This window comes from Pipistrellus hanaki (assembly GCF_964339955.1).
Source record: "Pipistrellus hanaki genome assembly, chromosome: 2".
NCBI lineage: Eukaryota > Metazoa > Chordata > Mammalia > Chiroptera > Vespertilionidae > Pipistrellus > Pipistrellus hanaki.
In genome coordinates this window covers 175,677,498-175,702,680 of record NC_140504.1, presented here as the reverse complement: position 1 = coordinate 175,702,680, position 25,183 = coordinate 175,677,498, and the positions used below count along the sequence as shown (strand labels likewise).

The 25,183-nt window shown below is 52.9% G+C and overlaps 1 protein-coding gene across 1 annotated transcript; it reads right to left on the bottom strand.

Moving 5' to 3' along the window:
* Positions 1–8,490: 8,490 nt before the first annotated feature.
* HEYL (hes related family bHLH transcription factor with YRPW motif like) lies at positions 8,491–24,558 on the bottom strand. Its single transcript, XM_084874693.1, has 5 exons — positions 24,414–24,558; positions 17,582–17,648; positions 15,704–15,787; positions 14,341–14,422; positions 8,491–11,349 (listed from the first exon to the last, which is right to left on the bottom strand). Exons 1-5 carry the CDS (start codon positions 24,491–24,493, stop codon positions 10,661–10,663), a joined length of 1,002 nt encoding a protein of 333 aa, XP_084730819.1. The 5' UTR covers positions 24,494–24,558; the 3' UTR covers positions 8,491–10,660.
* Between the last annotated feature and the right edge of the window lie 625 nt (positions 24,559–25,183).

Sequence of the window (25,183 nt, the reverse complement as noted above, 5' to 3'; positions counted from 1 at the left end):
CTTAAACTTTTTATAATACCACTTCTTCAAAATAGACTCTCCCAGGCCACGGTATTTTGTGCAAGAGCCACACTCAAGGGCCCAAAGAGCCACATGTGACTCCTGAGCCTCAGTTTGCCAACCACTGCCCTAGGGAAATTGCTGGATTGGAGGGAAGACAACCCTTCAAAATATCGTCACATTGCTCTCTGGGTGGTGGTACCAGTTACACCCTCACCAGCAGCTTATGAGTTTCCACAAGTCCTTACCACCAACGCTTGTTATCATCAGACTGATTTTTACCTATGCGATGGCTGTGCAGTTCATTTGTATTGGTATTTCTAGTTATTTTTCTTTTGTTTCTCCTCCCTCCCTTCCTCCCTTCCTGCCTTCTTTGCTTTTTTGCTATTTTTCTTGGCTATTCTTGGACCTTTACATTCCATATGGATTTGCAATCAGTTTGTCTAGTTCCTTTTTAGGTTTTTCATTGGAATAGTTTCAAAATCATAGATTTATTTGCAGGTTACCCAGCATTCTTACTATATTGAGTATACCTCCCTCTATGAATAAATGATATAGTTCCATGAGTTTAGGTCCTCCTTTACTTTTTGAAATATACTTTATTTTTTTTAGGGGCGTTTTAGGTTCCCTGCAAAGCTGAGCGGAAAGTACAGAGAGTTCCCATCGACCCTCTGTACCTCCATGCACAGCTTCCTCCAGAGCAACACCCTGCGCCTTCCCCACAGAACGGAGCATGTGCCGTATTCTACGGACTTCCACTGACATCATCACCACCCAGATTCGCAGTTTACATGAAGGTTCACTCTTTTTTTAAAAAAAAACAAACATATTTTATTGACTTTTTACAGAGAGGAAGGGGGAGGGATAGAGAGTTAGAAACATCGATGAGAGAGAATCATCAATCAGCTGCCTACAGCACCCCACCCACACCGGGGACGCGCCCGCAACCAAGGTACATGCCCTTCATCGGAATGGAACCTGGGACCTTTCAGTCCGCAGGCTGACGCTCTACCACTGAGCCAAACCGGTTTCGGCGAGGGTTTATTTGTACATTTTATGGGTCCACCATTATGGCATATAGCAGAGTTTCACAGCTTAACAATCCTCTGTGCTCTGCCCATCCCCATCCCTGCCTCTCTCAATCCCTGGCAACCACTCATCTCTTCCTGTCTTCAGTTTTACTTTTTTCCAGAATACCTTACAGTTGGAGTCATACAGTATGTAGCCTTTTTAGATTGACTTCTTTCCCTTAATACTAAACATTTAAGCTTTCTCCATGTTTTTTCAGGGCTTGATAGCTCTCTTTCTTTCTTTCTTTCTTTTTTTTTTTCTTTTTCTTTTCTTTCTTTCTTTTCTTTCTTTCTTTCTTTTTTTTTTTTTTTAAAGCTGAATAACATTCCATTGTCTGAATGTACCACAGTTTTCCATTCACTGACTGAAGGACATCTTCATTGTCTCCAAGTTTTGCAATAATGAATAAAGCTGCAAACATTTGTGTGCAGGTTTTTGAATAAGCATAAATTCTCAACTCATTTGGGTAAATACCAAGGAGCATGATTGCTGAATCATATGATAATATATGTTTAATTTTAAATTCTTTTACATGAAAACATTTTATAGTTTTCTGAAAAAACATCTATAATTTTTCATTATATATATTTCTAGATGCCTTATAATTTTTTTATTGCTATTGGAAATAGTATCATTTTGTTGTATTTTCTTGTTGCTAATGCAATAAGAATTCAATAAGAATGCTCTTGATTTATGGATGATTATCTAGTATCTAGTAAATCCTGCTAAATATTCTTGTTAGTTTTAATACTCTGCACATAGGTTCCTTTATATTCTAAATAGAAAATAAATCATATACATTAAGGATGGTGTTAACACTTCCTTTTTATTTCTTAGACTTCTTATTTATTTTTATTACTTTATTACATTAGCTAGAAATGCCAGTAAAATTGTGACTGAAGAGCACTCATAATTTTTTTTTTACAGGAATGCTAGAGTTTCACCCTTAAAAATGATGTCTAGATATTTGGTAAATAACCTTATCAAGTTGATGTATTAGTCTACTAATCTTAACTTGCCAAGATTAAGGAAAATAATGAATTTTTTATTTTATCAAATAATTTTTATATCATGTGCTTGTAATTTTTAATGTATTAAGCCTAGGAATTGTTTTCCTGGTGTTAGGCTAAACTCTACTATATATTTCTATATTTTTATATATTGATAATATGCATTTTGTTTTCTGTTTTATTATTTAGGATTTTTGCATATATAACATAACCAAGCTTATTCTATAATAGTTCTCACCTATAATTGCATGTGCTGGGTTTGATGTCAATATTATACTAGTAAAGTTAGGTAGCTTTCTCTCTTTTTTTAAAAAAAATATTATTTTTCCAATTTTTTGGGGGGGGGTCAGTCCTCACTTGTGGATGCTTTCCATTGGTTTTCAGAGAGAGTAGAAAGAAGATCTCTCCTTTTTTTCTTTTAAATCTCCTAAAGAAGTTTGTATAAAATAGGTTATAGGCCGGGACCGGTTTGGCTCAATGAATAGGGCTTCGGCTTGGGGACTGAAGTGCCCCGGGTTCGATTCCGATGAAGGGCATGTACCTTAGTTGCAGGCATATCCCCGGTAGGGGGTGTGCAAGAGGCAGCTGATCGATGACTCTCTCTCATCGATGTTTCTAACTCTCTATCTCTCTCCCTTCCTCTCTGTACAAAAATCAATAAAATATATTTTAATAAATAAATAAATAAATAAATAATAAAATAAGTTATATTAGTCAGGGTTCTCCAGAGAAAAAGAACCAATGGAATGTGTGTGTGTGTGTGTGCGTGTGTGTGTGTGTGTGTGTGTGTGTGTAGGAAGAGAAGAGGGGGAAGGGAGGGGAGGGGGTAAAAAAGGAGAAGGGAAGGGAGGAGGGAGGAAGAGAGGAGAGGAGAGGAGAGACTTATTACAAAAAATTGGCTCAAAAAGTTCTGGAGGCGGAGAAGTCCCAAGATCTGCAGTTGGCAAGCTGAAGAGCTGATGTATATATTTCCACTCTGAGTCTGAAGGCCTCCGACCAGAACTGATGGTGTAGGCTTCAGTCCAAATACCAGTGGGCTTGGGACCCAGAGAGATCACACATTCCAGTTTGAGTCAGAAGGCCAAAAAAGACCTGCGTCTCAGCCCAAACAGCCAGGCAGGCCCGGTTCCCTCTTAACTCAGTTTTTCGGTTCCATTCAAGACTTCGACTGATTGGACGAGGTCCATTCATATTATAGAGACCAATCTTCTTATGTAATCAACCAATTCAAATGTTAATGTCATCCAAAAATTGCTCTCACAGACATACTCAGAATAATGTCTGAGCAAATCACTTGGGCACCACATGGCCTAGTCAAGTTGACACATAAAATTAACCATCACATAGGGAGAACATGTTCTTTGAAGGTTTGGAAAACTCAACTATGTAATCTATTGAGCGAGTTATCCTTTTTGTGTGTGTGTGTGTGTGTGTGTGTGTGGTTTTTGGGTGTGGAGTTTGGCTAGCTTATTTTTCATGAGGATCATGTCTATAAAGCCATTCAGCCTTGCAAGGTCCCACATGGGCTTTTCCTTCCTGTTTTCCTTTGAGGAAGACTGATCTTTTAAATATATATATATATACATTTTATTGCATTTTTATAGAAAGGAAGGGAGAGGGATAGAGAGTTAGAAACATTGGTCAGCTACCTCCTCCACACCTCCCACTGGAGATGTGTCCATAACCAAGGTACATGCCCTTGACCGGAATTGAACCAGGGACCCTTCAGTCCACAGGCGAATGCTCTATCCACTGAGCCAAACCGGTTAGGGCAGGAAGACTGCTTTTCGCATACTCCAGGAAGACTGCGAGGATCCAGAAGACCAAGGAAACCAAGAACCTTGGGCTATTTTATTTGTAGAAACTGCTGGCTTTGGGGCTACACCATTTAGGAGTTTGGATTTAGCATAGCAGTTACCAACTTGTAATGTTAACTGACCACTAGAGAGCAGTAATGGATCAAGAATGGATGCAATATAATAAAAGGGTAACATTTGGTAAATAATAGGTAGGTTTCCATCTAGTTGGTTTGGATCAGTGGATAGAGCTTTGGCCTGCAGACTGAAGGGTCCCAGGTTCATTTCCAGTCAAGGCGCCCATACCTGAGCTATAAGCTTGATCTCCACTGGGGGGTGTGCAAGAAGTAGGTAATCAATGATTCCCTCCCATCATTGATGTTTCTATCTTTCTCTTCCTCTCTCTTCCTCTCTGAAATCAATAAGAATATATTTCTTTTTTTAAAAAGGTAGGTTTCCCATGTTCTTCCCATAAGGACCCTGAGACTTGGTTTAATGGACAGAGCATTGATCCATGGACTGAAGGGTCCCAGGGTTCGATTCCAGTCAAGGGCATGTACCACGGTTACAGGCTCCATCCCTGGCCTGGTTGGGTGTGTGTGTGTGTGTGTGTGTGTGTGTGTGTGGCAAACAATTGATGTCTCTCTGTTCTCTTTCTCTCGTCAGCCTTGCCCCTTTCCACTATCTCTAAAAATCAATGGAGAAAAGAAATGTCCTCAGGTGAGGATTAACAGCAACAACAAAAAATTTGTTCAAATAATATAATACATAGAAAATCTGGAATCTGTCTGACTCCAAAATTCATTGTGTCTCGTCTAAGTACAATAAATACTCATCTTTCACTCATTTTTATTTATTTATTTATTTATTTATTTATTTATTTATTTATTTAAATATATTTTATTGATTTTTTACAGAGAGGAAGAGAGAGGGACAGAGAGTTAGAAACATCGATGAGAGAGAATCATCGATCAGCTGCCTCTTGCACACACCCTACTGGGGATGTACCCGCAACCAATGTACATGCCCTTGATCGGAATCGAACATGGGACCTTTCAGTCCGCAGGCCAATGCTCTATCCACTGAGCCAAACCGGTTTCGGCTTCACTCATTTTTAATTCATTCATTTATTCTAGATCAATATAGCAGAGTAGCTAAGAATTCAATCTCTGGAGTCAGACTGTGTGGATTAAAATTATGATTCTACCACATATTAACTAGCACTACAAGAACCCTACCTCAGTTTTCTCATCTGTCTGTGAAGACATTTAGGATTTCCTCATAAAACTATGGGGGGAAATGAAACAAGACGAACATAAAAAGTATTTGGAACATCCTCTGACACTTAATAAGTACTTAATACATTTGAACTATTGTTATTAACTAAACCAATATTTATTAAGTCACTATGTGATCTAATACCATTGTTTTAGATATCGGGGATGGATGGACCACACACACACACACACACACACACACACACACACACACACCTGCTTCCTGCAGTTTACATTCTAGGAAAGGAGATAAACAGTAAACAAAATAAGAAATTTTGTACTTTTCTTAGAGTCATGAAGATAGCCAAAAATGGAGCCTGAACAGGGAATGGAAGGACAGAGATGCCCTGGTGGAAATCAATTTCTGCTTCGCTTCTCAGGAAGGGTCAGCCCTTTTCACCCTCACAAGTGGGAGTCCAGCTCACCTATGAATGGACATTGACCCTGATTAGAAAAGAAATCCTGAGGCTTACTTGCCCCTCCTTACGGAGCCCCACCGCACGCAAGTCATGTCATCTCTGGGGCCTGGACTAATATTTTTTATTTTTATGTTTTTGTTCATTCTCACCTGAAGATATTTCCCATTGGTTTTTAGAGAGAGTGGAAGGGAGGAGGAGAGACACATGGATGGGAGAGAGACACATCAATCGGTTGCCTCCTCCACGTGCCCTGACGAGAGAGGGAATGGAGCCTGCAACCATGGTACGTGCCCTTGACCGGAATAGAACCCAAGACCCTTCCGTCCATGAGTGGGTGCTCTATCCACTGAGCCAAATAGGCTAGGACTGGACACTAATATTTTTTAAAAGCGTCTAGGTGTTTTCAGTGCATAGTCATTGTCTGAATACTTCTCGCGATCATTCGTCCACACCACCCCAAGCAGGAGTGTCTTAAACAAGGCCTGATCTTGGCCTTCACCTGGCACAGCCTTCCATGGCTTCCATCACCAAGCCCCAACTCCGCCTAGCACCCAGGCCTTTCACAATTTGGGTCCAGCCTCTCTCCATTAATGACGTGAATGGCCATGACTGACAGCGTTTCCTATGACCCTCGCATAGCCCCGAGGGCTCGACATGTGGTATCCTAACCTTAGGAGACGGCACTTTGGCTCAGTTTCCCTCGTTTCAAGAAAAGCATTTAGATCTCACTCATTTATGGATAATAGAGAAAATTATAAACTGTTGAACAAAATGATAGATACAGAGACAGTCAAGTATCAAACAGAATGTCAAATTACAGCAGGAAGGTTAGGGAGAGATGGGAGAGAGAAGAGATCAACCGAAAGACTTGTGCGCATGCATATAAGCATAACCAATGGACGCAAAACTCTGTGGGGTGAGGGCATGTATGGGAGGGGTGGGGGGCAATGGTAAGATATGTACACATATAATACCTTAAAAAAAAAAAAAAAGAAAAGCATTTAGCACTATGTCCGGTACACAGTAACCATTCCTGTATCATCCGTGTTTTATAGATGAAAGAGCTGAGGTTCAGGGGCTGCCCAAGTTCATAACCCTCGTAAGTGACCAGCTGGAGCCCGAACCTGGGAAGTGCAGCTCAGCGCCCGGACTGCCCACTCTCACCCTGTGGCTGAAGGCCTGTGCTCCACACAGAGCCCTTCCAGAGCTCACCTGGACGAGGCCTCCAGGTCTCTGCACAGGGTTCCCTGCTCCAGTCCGCCGTGGGAACACCTCACTTCCTCCTCCTCCAGGAAGCCTTCCTCCCCGCATGCCCACCCCCCATGACCACCTCAGGCAAGGCAGATGCCACCCTTCGTGTCCCCCTCAGCCTTCTCCACAGACCTCTCTCTCACCAAACTCACTCAGAGAGCACATGCCCTCAGGGTGGCAAGTGTCCTTGTCACCTCAGGCTGGGCCATGCGTGGCCTGGAACGGAGCAGGCCGCTGCCAGTGTTTGTTGCATTTGTTGCTAATCAAACCCATCAGAGAGAGCCGGGCCCAGGGCGGTGGAGAGCGGGCGCCTCCTGCCCTCAGCTGTCCTGTGCTCCCCGGCCAGCGCACACTCCTTGCTTTGGCCAGAGCTTCCTCCCCAGGGGCCAGCACCGCCAGTGCCCTGGCCATGGCTCTCACTTCACTCTCTAGCCTCCTCCCAGAGTTGAGCAGTGGGGGGTTCACCTCCAAAGGGGCCTGTACCACCCAGCAGGTTGAGTCTGGAAGATTCCTCTCCTCCCCAGTTCATTTACTCAACAAATGTTAGAGAACATCGACTGAGCCAGGAGCAGAGCTTGGTGCTGGATGCAGGGCAGAGCACGCACTCGGCGTGGTCCCGCCTCACGGAGCTATCGTGCTGGCGGGGGAGACAGTCAGCCATGTAAGGGGTGTGCACGGCACGTTCCTCACAAAGGGAGAGCACAGGGGACTGTGAGACGGGCCAGCTAGTCAAGCACGATAGTCAAGGAAGGCCTCTTTGGAGGCGACTTTTAAGCCAGAGCTCAGCCAAGCAAAAGGTGGGGGAAGAGCATCCTGGGAAAGGGAACAGCATATGCAAAGTTCGGGAGGTGGGAGCGTGGTTGGGATGTTGAGGAAATGAAGGTGGGCCGGGTAGCAGAGGCACAGGGAACACGACTGGGGTTGACAAGAAATGAGGCTGGAAGTGAAGTTGAGACCAGAAGAGGAAAAGCTTGGATTTTATCTTTGGAATGAGAGTATAATGGAGTAAGGGTTTTAAACCAGAATCAATCCTATCTAATAAAAGCCTAGTATCCTAAGTGTCCAGGCATCCCGTCAGCCATTCAACCAATCAAAACGTAATATGCTAATGATATGCTAAGGCTGCTCAACTGCTTGCTGTGGTGTGCATTGACCTGACCAAGGAGCAGACAGTTGACCAGGCGACCTGTCGCTATGACATGCACTGACCACCAGGGGCAGACGCTCTAACTGGTAGGTTAGTTTGCTGGTGGGGTCTGGCCAATCCGGACTGAGCAAGATGGGCCAGACACGCCCTGGAGCCCTCCCTCCCTCAGTCCTTCCCCAGCTGGCCAACCTCCTGCGTCTCTCCCCAGCTCCAATCATGCACCGGTGGGGGCCCTCGGCCTGGCCTGCAACCTCTCACAATCTGGGCTGAGGGACTCCCCTCACCCCAGTGCACAGATTTTGTGCACCGGGCCTCTAGTATGATATAATTTGCATGTCTTAAAGCTCTCTCTGGTCTCTGCTAAGAAGTGATTGACAAAGCAGAGGGGGTGAGGACCTATGGGGGGCAGGATCTGGGTCAGGTGATGTGGACAGCTCAGGGGGGTGGCTGTGGGTTCACAGAGTTGTGGAGAGACTCCAGAGATAGTTAAGAAGTAGGATCACTCAGAAGTTTCCAGAATTTCAGAAGAATTAAAAAAAAAAACTTTATTGGATGTCTGCAACACCCCCAGCAGTGGGGTGGGCGTCGGCGGCACCAGAAAGGCTTGTGAGTATGAGCAAAAGATACAAATCCTCACCCACAGAAACAACTACATCCAGTCACCCTCCCCCCTTTCCCCAATCTCTTGGGGAGAATGAACCCAAGATCAGTGAAGATGCTCGAAGTTCTGGGCCCTTTCCACCTCCTCCAATGGTGTCAGCAAATTCTTTTGGAGTTGGGTGCTGGGAACACGGGGATGAGATTCCCTCTGCCACACTGTGAGGAAGTAAATGCCGGGGCTAGGAAGTCTCCAAACCACCACCTGGGAAGCCACAGAGGGAGGAGGGGGAGGAAGTGGGGAGGGAGGAAGATGGAGGGGAGGAGGAAGAAGAGGAGTTCTTCCTGCTTTTTGTGAGAAAGTGGAGTTGGTCTTACCCTCTGCCATCCCCCCCTTCCTCTGTCCCAATCCCAGGGGCCTGCCGAAGGCCCTGCCCTCTGTGGCCCCCCGACACTCCAGGCAGTGCCCCCTCCTCCAACGGACCTGTGCTCAAGGCCGCACATCTCGGCGGGTGCTGGACTTCAATCTGATGAAAGAATTACTTGAGCGCTTTCGGCCTTCTTGAGGAATCTGTCTTCAAAAGAGCTTTCTGGGTCATTTAAATGACCGCTGCCCTCCGACCCACTTCCCTGAAAAGGCCCCTTTTCCTCCGGTGTTTGCAAAGTCTACTTTTGAGCCCAGGGATCTCCTTCATTTAGCCTCTGGGGAGGGCAGTTCCATCGAAGGCTGGGTGCGAGGATCTCCCCGGCGGTGGCATTGGACGTGTCTAATAACCAGTGCGCTACAAGCACCAGCATTGCCCTGGAGGGCTCCGTGACCCTGGGTCTGCTGGGCATCCACCAGCACGGGGGTCCTGGGGGCAAAGCCATGTGGTGGGGAACACCCTGAGCCACTCAGGGGAGGCAGGGCGTTGCCATGGAGCACATGTGTTTCTACATCTTAGCAACAGGTCTGGCAACACTGGTCCCGTCGAATGTCAGTCCTGGGTCTACCCCAGCCTTGTCCAGCCTCTGCCCTCCCTCGGGGAATGGTGACTGGGCCGTTTGTTCCCTCTGAGAGACGTGGGGCCTGGGCTGGAGCTGGGTAAGGAGCCTGTGAACAGAGCCAGCTGTGTGGAATCCTGGGTGAACAGGCTCTCAGGCCCTCGACCCCCTGCGTGACCTCGCAGGGCCAGGCCGCCTCTGCCTGCCCTTCCTCTGGGCCTCCTCGCAGTTATTTCTGTCCAGCCTGCAGCCTTGGCTGTCCCAGCAGTCTGGGCTCCGTGAGCCGGATGCAAACCAGGCAGCACGAACGTCTGGTTCTGAATCCCAAGGGGGTTGCTCTCTGAGCGCCATCACGTGGGAACATGGCTGTCCACACCGTTCGCACAGCAGGGGCCACACGCCTGGAGGATGGTGACAGCGCAGGGCAGAGAGCTGGGTTCTCTGCTCAGTCCCGGCTCCGGTCTGAGCGCGCTGTCCCAGGCCTGGCGGTCGGGGTCGAGGAGCTGCACTGCTGCCGGGAGACCTCCCAGCTGTGTGCAGGGAACTGCTGGTCAGCTGGAGGGACGGACGGGGTCTGCAGCTGGCCCTGCTGGGCTCCCGACCCCCAGGCCTGGGCCGTGGTGGCCAGCGGCTCTGTGCTGTGGTCCGCTGTGCTGGGTGGGCAGAAGGCAGGTGGGCGGGGCAGACACTGGGTTCCAGCCCTGGGGCCTGGGAAGGCGGCAGCCAGTCAGTCACTGCTCCTGGTTGGGGTCTGATCTCTCTTGGGAAGCAGCCAGCCTCAGGCTTCTGTGTGTTTTAGGTCAAAGCTTTGTTCCCGGAGGGAGATTCATGCCTGCTGCCCCTGTACCCTCGGGCAGGAGAGGGGTCTGGGCGCGGCTGTTACTAGTAGGTCTTCAGGAACGCGTCTGTCCAGGTCAGAAGTGAAAGCAAGCCTCTGCGGTGAGAACCGCTGCAGGAGAGCCGTGGGGAAGCTGGAGGAGCAGTTAGGAGGGTTATGGGGGCTCTGATGGGTGAAGATGCTGCCGGCACTCATGAGCCAGTCCAGGAGGCAGGGCTGGAAAGGCAGAGCCACTTTCAGCTCCCTATCCTCAGTGCGGGGCAGGGCAGCTTAGAAAGCCCCCACGTCCATGATCTCGGAGGCCCAGGAGGGGCAGAGCACAGCCCGGGCCGGCCGCCCAGCGGGCCCGGGGGAAGACGGCCTGGGGGCGGAGGGCCTGGCGGCCGGAACACTGGCATAGGCAGGGGACCTGCCGGCACCGGGGGCCGTGGGGGAAGAGGATGGCAGGAGGGGTGCCATGTGGCTGCTCCGGGCACCCCTGCCGCCGGGGGCCATGGGCAGGGGGACGGCTGGCCTCTCCAGAGGGCGGACCCTCCGGGCAGATGATGCCCCTCGACTGGGCAGCAAACTCCTCCGGGCTGGCAGGAGGGTGGCAGCGGCCCTGCGCAGGGGAGCGCTGCGGAGAGCCGGGGTGGGGTACGTAAGAGAGGAGGCGCTGGGGAGGACGGGGCCCGGCACTCTTCCTAGGATGGCAAGCTGGCCGTTGGGGGCAGACAGCCCCGGACAGCTATGGAAGAAGGACCAGGGCCAGGCAGGGAAGGCCAGGGGGCTGGCAGGGGTGGGGGAAGGCTCCATCTCGGCCGCGTAGCTGTTGAGGTGGGAGAGGAGGCGGATCCGCACGGGGTCCGCTCGGCTGCTGGGTCCCTCCAGGACCCCCAGGTACCGGATGACCTCGGTGAGGCACTCCCGGAAACCGATGCTCCGGAAGTCAACGGCCAGGGTTCGGGCATCAAAAAATCCTGCAAAGGGAGGTGTGATGAGGGCATGCCCAGTGGGAGCACAACCAGGAGCCTGGGGTCAGACGGCCTGGGTTCTGGGCCTGCCTTCCCCACCCACTGCCTGTGTGACCCTGAGCCCCTCACCTCTCTGAGCCGCCGGCTCCCTGCCTGTAGGGTGGGAAACATCCCTACTGGGCAGAGGGGCTGGGTTGTGAGCATCAACTGAGTTCACTAAACTATGAAGCATGATAAAGTGTAAGTATTGTTTTCCCAGCACACTTTATGGCTAATAATGCAAAGAAGAAACTTCAATCAAGAAAGTAAGAGACTTGCCAAAACCGGTTTGGCTCAGTGGTAGAGCGTCGGTCTGCAGACTGAACAGTCCCAGGTTCGATTCTGGTCAGGGGCATGTACATTGGTTGCAGGTACATCCCCGGTAGGGGGTGTGCAAGAGGCAGCTGGTCGATGTTCCTCTCTCATCGACGTTTCTAGCTCTCTATCTCTCTCCCTTCCTCTGTAAAAAATCAATAAAATATATTGAAAAAGAAAAAGAAAGTAGAGACTTGCCAGGGGTGCAAGGGTTGTGGATATGGAGGCACGAACGTCTGGTTCTGCTGATGTGGGCAGGTGCTGGGAGACTCCGTGGAGAAGGCAGTAAGTATAGTGTGGCAGGAAGCCTTTGGAGGCCACTGCACAAGCTGCCTGGCCATGGACAAGTCTCTTAATCTCTCTATGCCTCAATTTCCTTAGCTGTAAAATGGGCATGTAACGGTACCTGGTGCATTGACTCGTGTGGGTCACAGCCCGGCCAGCATGGCTCAGTGATTGAGCATCGACCTCTGAACCAGGAGGTCAGGGTTTGATTCTGGTTGTGGGCACATGCCCTGGTTGTGGGCTTGATCCCCACTGTGAGGCATGCAGGAGGCAGGCGATCAATGATTCTCTCTTATCATTGATGTTCCTGTCTCTCTCTCTTTCCCTCCCCTTCCTCTCTGAAATCAATAAAAATAAAAAATAATAAAAAAGAAAAGGTGCGCAGAAATGCTCAGTAACGTAGACGCCAGCCACCATTTATAGTTCTGCTTATCAACCAGCCAAAAGGGCCGTCTGGAAAGTGACTCCACTTGGCCCTCAGCTGCTGCCCTCAGGCTGGGGACCCTCTCTTGGGCTGATTTTCCTGAGGAATGATCAGACGGACTGCCCACTGCCTCCTCATACCTGCCCTTCTCTCCATACCACCTTCTGGGCAGCCACAGAACAGCCCGTGAGCAATGGCCTGGTGACTACAACAGCAAATATCTGGTCCCTGGCTCACAGCTGAGGCCCCGCAGAGGGACAGCTGGGCAGGAGCCCGTGTTTGCGGTCAGGCCTCCCTGGAAGTGAGCCTGCTGGTTCTGCTGTGCTGACCGTGAGCTTCACCTTCTGTGCTCACTGTTCGTTTTTAATATGTTCTTTAAAATTGATTTTCAGAGGGAGGAGAGGAAAGAGAGAGAGAGAGAGAGAGAGAGAGAGAGAGAGAGAGAGAGAGAGATAAGTCACCGATGAGAGAGAAATGGATCAGCTGCCTCCTACACGCTCCTACTAGGGATCGAGCCTGAAACTCAGGCATGTGCCCAGACCAGGAATTGAACTGGTGACCTCCTGGTGCATGGGTTGACTCTCAACCACTGAGCCTCACTGGCCACACTTCACTGTTCTTTTTACTAGCATTTGTTGAGTTCTTATTAGCGCTTAATTTGCATTATTTAAGTTAATTTCCTAAAAACCCTTTTTTAAACAATTGATTTTAAATAGGGGAGGAGAAAGAGAGAAGGAGGACATAAAAACCCTTTTGGTATTCTCACTTTAGAGATGAGGAAACTGAGGAATAGAGAAGTTAAGTCATCTGTCCGGGGACACAGAGCTAGTAACAGAACCAGAATTCAAATCCAAAGCCAATGCTGCCAACCACAACTCTCTGTCTTCCCAGGAGGCTTAGCCAGAAGGGGGGGTGAAGCAGCCCCACCCAGGAGGTTTCTGTGAGAACCCAGAGAGAGAACGTTAGGGAAAGCATCTGAAACGATAAAATGCTGCCCCGGATTAGTCACTCTTTCTCTTCATTGGAGAACCACACATGCAGTTTGAACTCTCTCCCCGCTGGCTGACGAGGGACCCGTTTCCACTGCTGGCCGCGCATTCCTTTGGCGGGAGTTCTCCGAGTGACCACCTGCACCAGGGTCAGCAGGCGTGCTTCCTAATCTTGCAAATTCCTACACTCCAGGCCAGACCTACTGCCTCAGAACCTCCGGGGTGTGGCCACGACTCTGCCTGCCCCCAGATGACCCTGCCACACACGGAGAGGGCTGGCTGGGCCGCTGAACAAGCCCCTGTCCCCTCCGCAGGGAGGAAGCTGGGGTTTTAGGACGTAGGCCTTTGTGGCCAGGTCCGGGGAGCTTTCCAAGGCTTCCCAAATACACAGAGAGGCTCCAGGTAAACACAATTTGTGTTTATCCAGAAGTCTTTTTAAAACTACAGTTCCATGGCTGTGTTGTAATAGACTCGTCCAAAATAACAGACGGGGTTGCATTTGTATTCTGCTACAATCCTGAGACGGATCTTCAGCTGTGAGCATGACACATGACCAAGCACTGCCAAGGTCAGAACAACCCGGAAAGCGAGGCCAGTGGGAGGCACACGGGTGAACCATCAGTGGCCGGTGCTCCCCCTGGGAGCCCAGGGAGAAGGAGGTCATTCAGGCTAACGCTTAACGAGGCCCTGGGGTGGGCCAGCAGGAACAGCCTGTTGGAGGAGTAGCGATGAGGAGAGCGTTGGGACAAAGGGAGACCCTGAGAGTGGAGAGGGAGGTGTCCAAAGAAGGAGAGAGGCGAGCTTTGCGAATGTTCTACCTGGATCTGCACCAGCTTCCATGGACCGTGAGCTCCATGAGGGCGGGGCTCATTAGTGTGCCCCCAGGGCCCAACCCCCCGAATGCTGGCCGCGGAAGTGACGCCCAGAGGAGCAGAGCACCCGTACCTGTCCCGCCGGTCGCGTGGAGCATTTTCAAGTGGTCTACCGTCATCTGCAGGACCTCGGCCTTCTCCAGCTTGGAGGAGCCCTGTGTGCACAGAGACGGGAGTGTTTCCCTTCCTCTTCCCCGTCCTCTCTCTAAGAATCAATTTTTAAAAACATCTAGCGCTCAAAAAGCAAACAAACAAAAAACATCCAGTGCCCAGCTCCCCCGCACAGAGTCATTAGCTCCCGCTGGGTCGGTGTTCCCATCTTCCTCCCCCTCCATCACTGCCTGCGACTGGGCCTCTGCCCCGGCCCAGGCCTTCGAACCCAATCACTTCTATTCAGGCTTCCTGTTAGCGCGCTTGCTCACTGCACCGCTGGCCAGGCTTTCCGAACCTCTGTTCCCTGGACGTCCATGGCACCACTTTTTCTTGGTTCTCCTTTCACCGGGCCTCTTGCTCTGCCTATGCCTTAAAACCGTGGTGTCCCCGGTGTGGGCTGGCTCGCTGTTCGCACTCTGCACACTCCCCGCAGAGGATCTTGTGTCTTCGCCTGGCTCCATACACCAGCACCAGAATGCTGCTCCTGAACCCCATCCCCCCCACTTTCCTACTCACCACACCCAAGGGCTAGCTTATCGTCTTACCCCCAAGAGCACTCCTCCCCTGTTCTCTCTTGGGAAATGTTTTATAAGCCTCCAGCATCACCTGGTCTCCCGGGCGAAACCTGAGGGTCAGACTCTACGTGGGAATGCCCGAGGGCAGGCAGCAGGTCTCCTTCATCACTGGGCCTGTGAAGCTTTCAGTGAGCACCAGGGGGAGGACTGGCTGGCTCTCACCAGCAGAAGAGAGAACACGTGACACATGACGGCCTCGGGAGCACAGGTCTTTGAGGCTGTCTGACTCCCCACTGCCCTCCTTTCACCCCGACATGGTCACTGCCAGAGTGCTCCCTCCCTGAGCAGCCGGTTTCGCTTCCCGGCAGCTTCGGAAACGTCAGCAGTGCAGAGGGTCAGGGCGCGTTAGAGTCACGGAGGTCTATGTTCCAGTTCTGCTCTGCTATTTGCTGGCTGTGTGCCCCGGTGTGGGTTACTGCCCCTCTCTGTGCTTCAGTTTCCTTACCTGTGCCACGGGCATAATACTCCCTACTCTTCAGGATCATCCTGAGGACTCAGTCCAATGGGACGCTGGATATAAAGCCATAACACCGGAGATACCTCTGCGAGTATTTATGTCCCTTCCCCTTATCCCTGGCCAGTGACGGACGTCAGCAAATGGCATCCCAGAACAGCAGGCAGCTGTTCACAGTGAGAGATGCCACGGTACAGGACCCTTCTCCGCCACCCACACCGACCTCCTCCAGCGCCACCAGCCGCGTCCCGTACCTGCTTCTCGAAGGCGGTGGGGACCAGGCGCCGCAGTTCGGAGAGGCTGCTGTTGATGCGGTCTCTTCGCCGCTTCTCTATGATCTAAGAGACGATGACAGGAGCTTACACGTAGGCACCTCACGGTCAGTTCTACATGCCTCGATGGACCGTCACTCATATTTCCCTTCCCAATACTTTTGTGAGGGAGATACGTCTATTCTTACTTTATGGAGGGGGAAACTGAGGCTCAGAGAGGGGCAGTGGCTTGTTTCAGGTCACAGCAAGGAATGCAAAGTTGGGAGAACTCAGCTCTCTTGTCTTGACCTGAAGGGGGATATGCTAAACAGTTAGCCACTGGCACAGCACCAGCCAATCAGAACGGGAACACCAGCCCCCTGGAGCAGGCCCTGGAGACCCCTGCTGGGCCAGGAGGTCTGAGGAACCAGCACTGCCTTTCCTCTCTAGCTGTGAAGGCTTTCACCCACACTATCTCAGTCCCTTCTCACAATAGTGGTAGCAGAGTACTGACAGCAGGGCAGAACTTATGACCCCATTTTACAAATAAAGAAAACGAGAGCTGGCCCAAGCTGGTTTGGCTCAGTGGAAAGAGTGTCGGCCCGAGGACTGAAGGGTCCCAGTTCAGTTCTGGTCAAGAGCACATACCTGGGTTGTGGGCTCCATCCCTGGCCCTGGTCAGGGCATGTGCGGGAGGCAACCAGTTGATATGTCTCTCTCACATATATGTTCCTCTCGCTGTCTACCCCCCTCCCTTCCACTCTTTTTTAGAAATCAATGGGAAAATATCCTCAGATGAGGATTAACAACAACAACTAAAGCAAATGAGGGCTGGATGGAAGCGGTCTGTGTAAGGCTGTCTGGTCAGTGAGTGGCAGGGCTGGTGCCAGAGCAGACACACAGCTGCATGTTTTTAAAAATATATATATATATTTTATTGATTTTTTACAGACAGGAAGGGAGAGTGATAGAGAGCTAGAAACATCAATGAGAGAGAAACATTGACCAGCTGCCTCCTGCACACCCCCTACTGGGGATGTGCCTGCAACCCAGGTACATGCCCTTGACGGGAATCAAACCTGGGACCCTTCAGTCTGCAGGCCAACGCTCTATCCACTGAGCCAAACAGGTTTCGGCTCACACAGCTGCATCTTGCGGGGGGAAAGTGGGGTTGGGATAAGATGGCCAACAGCAAGCAGGGGCATCGCCTTCTTTTGTCCCCCTCACCCATCCCTCCGCTCCCAGAGGAAAAATGGAGTTCTGGGTTCAGAGAGAAGAGTAAGGCTGGGACAGATATTGGCTATTTGTGTTCACATATTGCTCTGAGTGTGTTACCTCAATTCCCTTAATCTTCAAAACAACACTTTGAGCCCTAGCCAGTTTGTCTCAGGGGATAAAGCATTGGTCCTCGGACTGAAGGGTCCTGGGTTCGATTCCAGTCAAGGGCATATATCTTGGTTGCAGGCTCGATTCCAGGCCCTGGTCAGGGCATGTGAGGGAGGCAAGCAAACGAAGTCTCTCACATCCATGTTTCTCTCTCTCGGTCTCTTCCCCCTCCCTTCCGTTTTTTCAAAAAAAAAAAAAAAAAAAAAATTCAATGGAAAAATATCCTTGGGTGAGGATTAAGAACAACAAAACACAAAAAGAAAAAAACAAACACTTTGGGGCAGGCACTATTCTGTCAGTCACACAGTTGATGAAACGAGGCGCAGAGAGGTTCAGTATCTTGCCCAGGGTCACCCCGCTAACTACTTGCAGAGCCAGGATTTGAACCCAGGCCGGCTAGCTTGAGGTGGTGTTTCTGACCAGGTTTCTGGAGGCTAGGCCCCTGGGGACCCCGGAGTAAACCTCTGCCGGGCAGCTCTGCCGAGAGACACCCACCCCGCGGCGTTTCTTCCGGGCTTGCATCTGCGAAGGGCTGGGGGTGGACAGCGGCCTGGCCATCTGGCTGGAGAGGAAGAGAAAGGCAAACTTGTCAGAGCGGGAGGACCATCTTCCTGGCCTGGGGTGACCTCGGGGCGAGCACGGCCCCTGCTGGGCGCCTGTGGTCCCCAGGCTGGGAGGAGGCGCAGGGCAGGCCGGCGTGGGCGGGAGCATTCTCTCCCTTCTCCCCCGGGCCCAAGCTCCCAGGGTCAAGTCCTTCCCTGCACCGGCTGCGCTGCCCGGGCGGCGGGGGGCGGCGGGGGGCGGCGGGGGGAGGTGGGGGGGGGTGTCTGGTGGGGGCGGGGGCGGCGGAAGGGAAGGGAGGTGTGGGCTCGGTGCTCGCCTCCTCCCCGGCCCCAAGCTCCTCTCCCGCTGCCGGAGGGCGGGCATCGGAGCCGCGGGCAGCCACTCCGGCTTCTGCAACCCGATCCCGGGCGGGGCGGGCGAGGGCAAGGGCCGGCGGCGGCCGCGGCTTGGGTTTCAGAGGGAGCCGCTGGGAGCGAGCGTGGAAAGCGCAGATGCCGCCGCTTCCCACGGGCCGGCGCCGGCTGCCCGCCCTCCGCCCGGCTGCAGCTGCCGCCGCCTCCCACGCGGCGCGGCGGGGGCGCGGGGAGCGGCATCTGGGTCACAGGCCGCTCCGGGCTCTGGGGACACTGCTCGGCCTCCCCCGAAGGCCCCCCCACCCGACCGCATCACTGCGACCCCCCTGTCCCTCTGCCCCCGCCCCTCCCAAGGCGCAGCCAAAGGGGGGATGTTTGCTCGCATCCCAGGAGTTTCCATCACGGGGAAGAGGCTTAGCCCTCGGCCTTTCCTGCCCGAAATCCTCCCCAGCCCAGCTGCTCGCCCTCCTAACGGTTCCTGCTTCAGAGGCCTCCTGAAATGGAGGGCGTTCGCTAGGCTGCACCCACCGAGGCCATTCCTGGGGCCAACACCCAGAGGTGCGGCTCAGGCCCCGCCCTCCGGACCCTCAGCTTTCATGGCGAGACACCAGGCCAACAAGTAACCTCAGCCAGGTGACTCCTGCCATTTCAGATGCAAAATGCCGCCCGTCTGCCCAGGAACCACGAGCTTGCCTCCACCTCACACGGGTCCCCTCCCTGGGTCCCCACCTCAGGGAGCCACCCTGTCTTCCGGTTCTGCAAGGGGGATCCCTGGCCACGGTGTTTGATTGATTCCCTCTCGGTCCTCTTCTGGCTCCTCAAAACCTAACACACATCTCACTTCTGCCCTCCTCGTCCCCCCTGCAGCTCTCAGGACCCAGCCTATCACCTTTCATTGAACAACCGCAAGAGTCTATGGCCTGCCCCTTTGCACCCCACCTGCTACCCTCTGCAGGCAGCTGAGTGATCATTTAAACGCAAATCTGACCTTGTCACTCTCTTAAAACGCCTCAGGGGTTCCCCAAAGCTTTTGGGATCCAGACCACCATCTCTCAGGTGGCCCCGCGGGCCCCTGCCACCTCCTGGACGCACCTCTCAGGCTCTGTGTGTCCCAGCTCTCTGTGAACGCACCCACTCCTTCCTGTGGGTACACGGGCGGTCCCCTCGCCTAGCATTCCCTGCCCACACGTCTCCTTGCCCCCAAGCTCCAGGCCTGTTGCCTGATAATATATACTACCCTCAGGCCACCTTCCTGGGGAAGCCTTTTCTTTTTCTTTCCTTTTTTTTTTTTTTTTAAAATCCTCACCCAAGTGAGGTTATTTTTTCCATTAATTTTAAGAGAGAATTGGAGGGAGGAGAAGGGGGGAGAGAAAGAGAAGGAAGAGAGAGAGAGAAGAAAAGAGGAGAGGAGAGGAGAGGCAAACATCACATGAGAGAAACACATGGGTTGATTGCCTCCCACTCTCACCCTGACCAGGCCAGGGGTTAAACCTGCTACCAAGGCACATGTACTTGACTGAGAATTGAACCTGAGACCCTTCGGTCTGAGGGCCGGTGCTCTAACCACTGAGCTACCGGCCAGGGCATAAGATCTCCCTCCTACTAAGTACTTATCCCCAACTCTACAGTCCCGGTCTCCCGCATTCACAGCAGTCAGGACCCTTCGTTGTTTCACATGATTGTTTGGTCAATGTCTGTCCCTCTAACAAGTCTGAAAGCGCCGTGAGGTCATGACCCACATCTGCCTCATTCACTATTGTAGCCCCAAGTGCTTGGGACATGGCCGAGCTCCTGGCTGAGCCCCCTCCTGCCCTCATCTAGAACATCACTGTGGTAGGCCTTTGCGGAATGGGGGCATCTGAGGCTCACCCGGAAGGTCCCAGTCCCCAGGACTGCTCCTTGGATGTCAGAGGCTGGTGATTTTCCTCCTCTGCTCAGAGAGAGAAGGTTTGCAGGAGAGGCCAGACCAACATGTGTCAGATCCTGCTGCTACGCTCTGGCTTTGGGCAGCCACATCTGGAAAAGGCTATCGCCACCGGAACATCTGGACAAGAAGGTCTGGTCAGAGACCAGCGAAAGCTCCTGGAAGGGATGGCCCAGCAAGCCAGGTTCCGGGAACAGATGGCCAGACCCTGAGCTCTGAGGGCAGCTTGTTTACGAGCTTCACCGGGGACAAGCCCCAGGAGCCAGGTATCCGAGAAACACAGCCTTTGTCCCCCCAGGCTGGATAAGGCATCGCTCGGGGTATTGGGTTAGCTTTACCCACGTCACCGCCGCTGAGCCTGATCCCTCCTGAGGGACCGTCGGTTGGAGGCTGACGCACCCCTTCAGGGCAGGTGGCTCTGCCATCCCTTTTTCCGGTCCCCTGGCCCCTTGGTCTCTGCAGTCTTATCCCACTCCCACAGCTAACAGTTCCCCTGGCATCACTGAGTACGTTTTCCTCCCACGAGCCTAACAAAAGCCCCATTTTACAGAGGAGCATGCTGAGGCTCAGCAGCCGAGGCAGGGTGCCCAGCCTTCGCAGCTGCTAAGGAGCAGAGCCAGCCTGGGAAGCCATGTCTGCTGGCTCCAGACTCGGCATTGTTTTCCCTCTTAATTCCCATTTCCTGTCTGTCTGAATAGCCCTCCAGTCCCCTTATCCTTCGCGTTCCCAAGAGCTCAGTGTGTGCTCCTTTCCAGGCTGTGCTCTGGCCCTGACACGGACAGGGAGGAGGTGTGAGAGCTTCTTGGCGGAGAGCCTGAAAATAAGGTAGGGTTCCACGGGCCCGGAGAAGACAAGCTGGCCACCAAGGTCTGCTCCATGGCCCTCGCTTGGTCCTCGCCAGAATCCTGGGGCGGGGACCGTGTTCCGGGGTGGTCTGGCTGCCAGTCCTGGCCACCCTCAGTGCTCACCCTCAGGGTCCCTTGGGAATGCCTCTGTGGAGCCCTTACAGATAATCCCACTCACTGTGCATCAGCCAAAGGCCGAATGACAATGCCCTCCATGAAGGGACTTCAGACACCACTGAGCCCACTGGTTAAGTGGGGAAACTCAGGGAGGGGAGGGAATCTGCTCCAAGCCACACAGCCAATTAGAAGAAATTCCAAATTTCCTGGCTTTGAATCCAGTGCTCTTACCAATGCACCCCATACAGTCATCGTCACAACTTGCAAAATTCACAGCCAGTACTTTTTGTTCCTCAGCATGTCCACAATTACTTGTCTTACGTATTGCACAATAGCCCTGGGGGTTATGTGTTACTGAGGCCATTTCATTTCATATTTAGGAAGAACAATCATTGGATAGATAGATGGAGTGACAGAGACACGGAGAGTTAAGAATCCCGGCCAGTAAGTCCAGTCTGCAGACTTCCCGTCTCTTCATTAGACTCCGGCCTTGTGAACTTGGACCCTCCAGCCCCTTAGGGAGCGCCATCGACTGGAAGTTACCTTGGGCCAAAGCAGGGAGACGTGCGTTGGGTTCATTGCTTTATCCAAGCCTCACTCACCCTGTGAGGTAGATGCTAGCCCCCCCTCACCCCCCCATTATGTCAGGGAGAAAACGGAGGCTCAGAGATGCCCGAGTGGTGGTGGGAGTCAAACTCGGTCCATCTGACTTCAAAGTCTACCACAAACCTTCAAACATGAAGGAACAGCCCACAGCCCCTGACCCAGGCCTGACACGGGGCAGGTGCTCACCAAGTGTTTGCAGAAGGGGAAGGGAGAAGCCGTATGTGGTCCCAGCATGTGTCGGGGGGGCTGGGTTCGGAGAGGAGCCCTGTGGGTGATTCCCACAGACGAGACAGGATGCCCCCGCCAGGCAGATGCCCACAGGGACAGGGAACACGCTCTGCTCTTTGCTCTCACAGCTCTGAGTGTGGGGGGTTGCGCCCTGCCTCTGACCCCCGGGGAGGCTGGCTGCCCCCGCTCCCTGGCCCTCGCCACTGTTTGTCTGGCTGTCTTTGTACCCGAAGCTCCTCTTCTCTGAGAGTTCCCTGCGGGCAGCGGCTGGGCAGGATACATCTGGGCCCCCCACGCCCAGCCCGGGGTCTGGGCCACAGCAGGCATCGTTCAGTGATCCCTGAATCGAAGCATTGATGTCTGCTGGGGGGAGGGCCCCTTGGTGAGCGCTACAAAGAGGGGTCTATAAGTCAGCTCTGCCAGATGTCCAACTGCTTTCTCTCCTCCGATGGGTCTGCTCCTCTAAGAACTGAGACAGTCTCTCAAGATGGGCTCTGGCTGAAAGGACAAAACGCTGCCCACTGATTCTGTAGGCAGCCCAATGCCACCATCTCCAGGAAGCCCTCCCTGCTGCCTCTGGTCGTAAGAGACCTCTAGCTGAGTGGGTGCCTTCCCAGCCCACAGCCTGTCCCTCTGTCCATCTTCCGTGCTGTCCATGGTCTTTGTGTGACCTGGAAGGTCACTGGCCAAGCTGCAAGTTCTTAAAAGGCAGAAGCCAGAGCTGATCAGCCTGGCTCTCTGGAATCTATTTTGTGCCTCTGATTCATGAAGACCCAATGACACTGAATTTGGACCCTCACCTCCATCACCACCACTTGGTTCTAGGCTCTTCCCCTGCACCTAGCAGGCACAGACTCAGAGAATTACTTATCTAAAGAGTGGGTTTTGCCTGGCTGGTATGGCCCAATGGTTGAACATCGATGGTCACAGTTCAGTTCCCGGTTAGGGCACATGCCCAGGTTTCTGGCTCGATCTCCAGTAGGGTGTGTGCAGGAGGCAGCCGATCAATGATTCTTTCTTATCATTGATGTTTGTATCTCTCTCTCCCTTTCTCTCTAAAACCAATTTTATATATTTCTTATTATTTTGTTTCTTATTATTTTGTTTTGTTTTGTTTTCTAAACAACTTAAAAAGGCTGTTAAGTTGCATGCAAAATCATGTTATATATTCCAGAACCCAATGTACAGAATGCAAGGGTAATCTCTATTGCCTTACCTCCAATTATAAGCCATAAATAATTGAAAGCTTGTGGCATTGTTTTTTAAAAGCTGGTGACATTTTACTAGGATTTGTCATTGAGGCAGGATCGCCTAGTCTTAGAAACTGGAGATCACTGAATCTATGAAATGCACTGAAAAACATCCCTAAGAATAACATGAACACCCTGTCTCCTTCCAACTCTATTCTGGAGAGACAGACCTGCATGAGCCCAGGGAGAGAAGAGAGCCCCTTCTGTCCTATTTCACTGCTGAGGCCACGGGCGCACAGAGGGAAAGCAATGGCCCAAGGTCACATGAGAGTTAGTGGCAGATTTGGGGCTGGGACCCAGGGCTGCAGACGCCTAGTCAGCCCCTGTTGCTCTTTCAGGTTCTGGGTGCCATGCGTTGGGTTTCTGACGCGAATTAAGTGTTTGCTTGGAGCTAGGCCGTGTGCTAAGCTCTTGGCATATACTATCTCATTTGATTTTCCCAATATTCCCATGAAAATGGGTCTATTATTTATACCCATTTTATTTTTAATCCTCACCTGAGGACACACTTAGAGGGAGGGTGGGGAAAGAGAGAAAGGAGAGGAGAGGAGAGGAGAGGAGAGGAGAGGAGAGGAGAGGAGAGGAGAAGAGAAGACATCAATCAGTTGTCTTCCCTACATGCCCCTACTGGGGGGTCAAACGTGTAACCCAGGTATTTTCCCTGACGGGGAATGGAACCAGCAACCTTTTAGTGCACAGGATGACCCTCAAACACCACACCACTCCAGCTGGGCTATATCCACTTCACAGACGAGGAAACCGAAGCTTGGGTTGTTCACAGAACTCTGAAGTAGCAGAGCTATCTGACTGTCCGACTATATGCATGTGCAGTTCGTTCCACAGGTTTGAAGCAGATCGGAATACTTACCCAGAGCAGACAGGAGGTGGTGCGACAGGAAGGGCCCTGGGATTGGATCCTAGGCCCGTGCCCTGACCATGGGCCAGCCAGCTATGGTTTTCCTCAATCAAAACCGTATTCAAAGTCCAATCTGCTCAAAGGACAGATGTCCTTCTTCCCCTAGACGTACCATACTATATCAAAAGTGCACCCAAATTAGGGTAACATTGGGGCAGGGTGGCTGTTCTGCAGAGTGGGCTCTGGACAGGGGGTGTGCCAACAGCCTCTGAGCGTTTTTCCTAAGAGCCTCCTCCCAACGCTCTCACCTGGGCACCTCGACAGAAAGTGACCACTCATTGGACGGATCTCAGACCCTTGAGCAGATGCATCCGAGCATCCCAAACCCTCAATGGCCGAGGGTGCACAGGACCCCAGGCCCGGTGCATGTGAGGGCACATTGCACCCCCCTCTGCACCCCCCCCCCTTTGCATCCCCCCTGCACCCCCGCACGCACACACCTGCGGGCCCCCGCCCCCGCCCGCGCCCCGGAGACGGCGCCGCACGGAGGACCCTCCCCGCGTCCAGCCCCGTCCCGCCCTTACCCAAGCTCTCCCTCGCGGCCCACGTCGATGGGGCCGTCGGACTCGCCGTCGGAGCCGCTGGGCTGCCGGGGCCGCTTCATGGTGAGTGCCGGCTGCCGGGCCTCCGCCGGGCGCTCCGGGCTCCGCCGGGAAGCCGGCCCCGCCCCGCCCCGCCCGCCCCGCCCCGCGGCCGCCGCCTTTCCCAGGCCCCTCGCCCCCGCGGAGACGCGCCGCCGGCCGTGGGAAGGCCCCGGGCGCCCCGCCCCCACGGCGGCTGGGAGGTCCGCCCCGCTCCGCCGCGGGCCGCCGCGCTCTGGGTGGCCTTTGGCAGGTGCCCGGGAGGCCCCCGGGGAGCCGGGGTCCGGCTGTGCCCAGGCTGCCCCGGGTCGGTTTGCCCTGGAGACGCTGCCCCGGAGTGATGCCCCCACTTGGGCAAAGGGGGACCCACCGGCTCCAGCCCTGGGGTCTGGGTGCGGCCACACGTCCAGTTTGGTGAGGGTTGGTGGGTGGCTGTGGCCTGATCCTGACAAGGATCCCCCGGCAAGCTCCCCCCCTGGGGTCCAGAGCAAGGGGAGTGTGTGTGTGTGTGTGTGTGTGTGTGTGTGTGTGTGCGCGCGCGCGCGCGCCTGGCCAGGGGGCTGTGTCTGTGGACCTGTGTGGAGGAGGCCACCATAATCAGGTGTCTCCACGCAGGGCTGCCGTGGGGGGGGGGGAAGGGCAGTTCTTCTCAGATGGCAAACCCCATCCTCCAAATGCAGGGGTGGCTTCCTGGGTCCCCGCCGGAGAGTCTA

Coding starts and splice junctions, on each gene's coding strand:
- HEYL (XM_084874693.1), bottom strand. CDS start 24,493: ATGAAGCGGCCCCGGCAGCCCAGCGGCTCCGACGGCGAGTCCGACGGC. Junction 15,788..17,581: donor CCCGGAAGAAACGCCGCGGG/GTGGGTGTCTCT, acceptor ATCGTCTCTTAG/ATCATAGAGAAGCGGCGAAG. Junction 14,423..15,703: donor CCACCGCCTTCGAGAAGCAG/GTACGGGACGCG, acceptor CTGTGCACACAG/GGCTCCTCCAAGCTGGAGAA.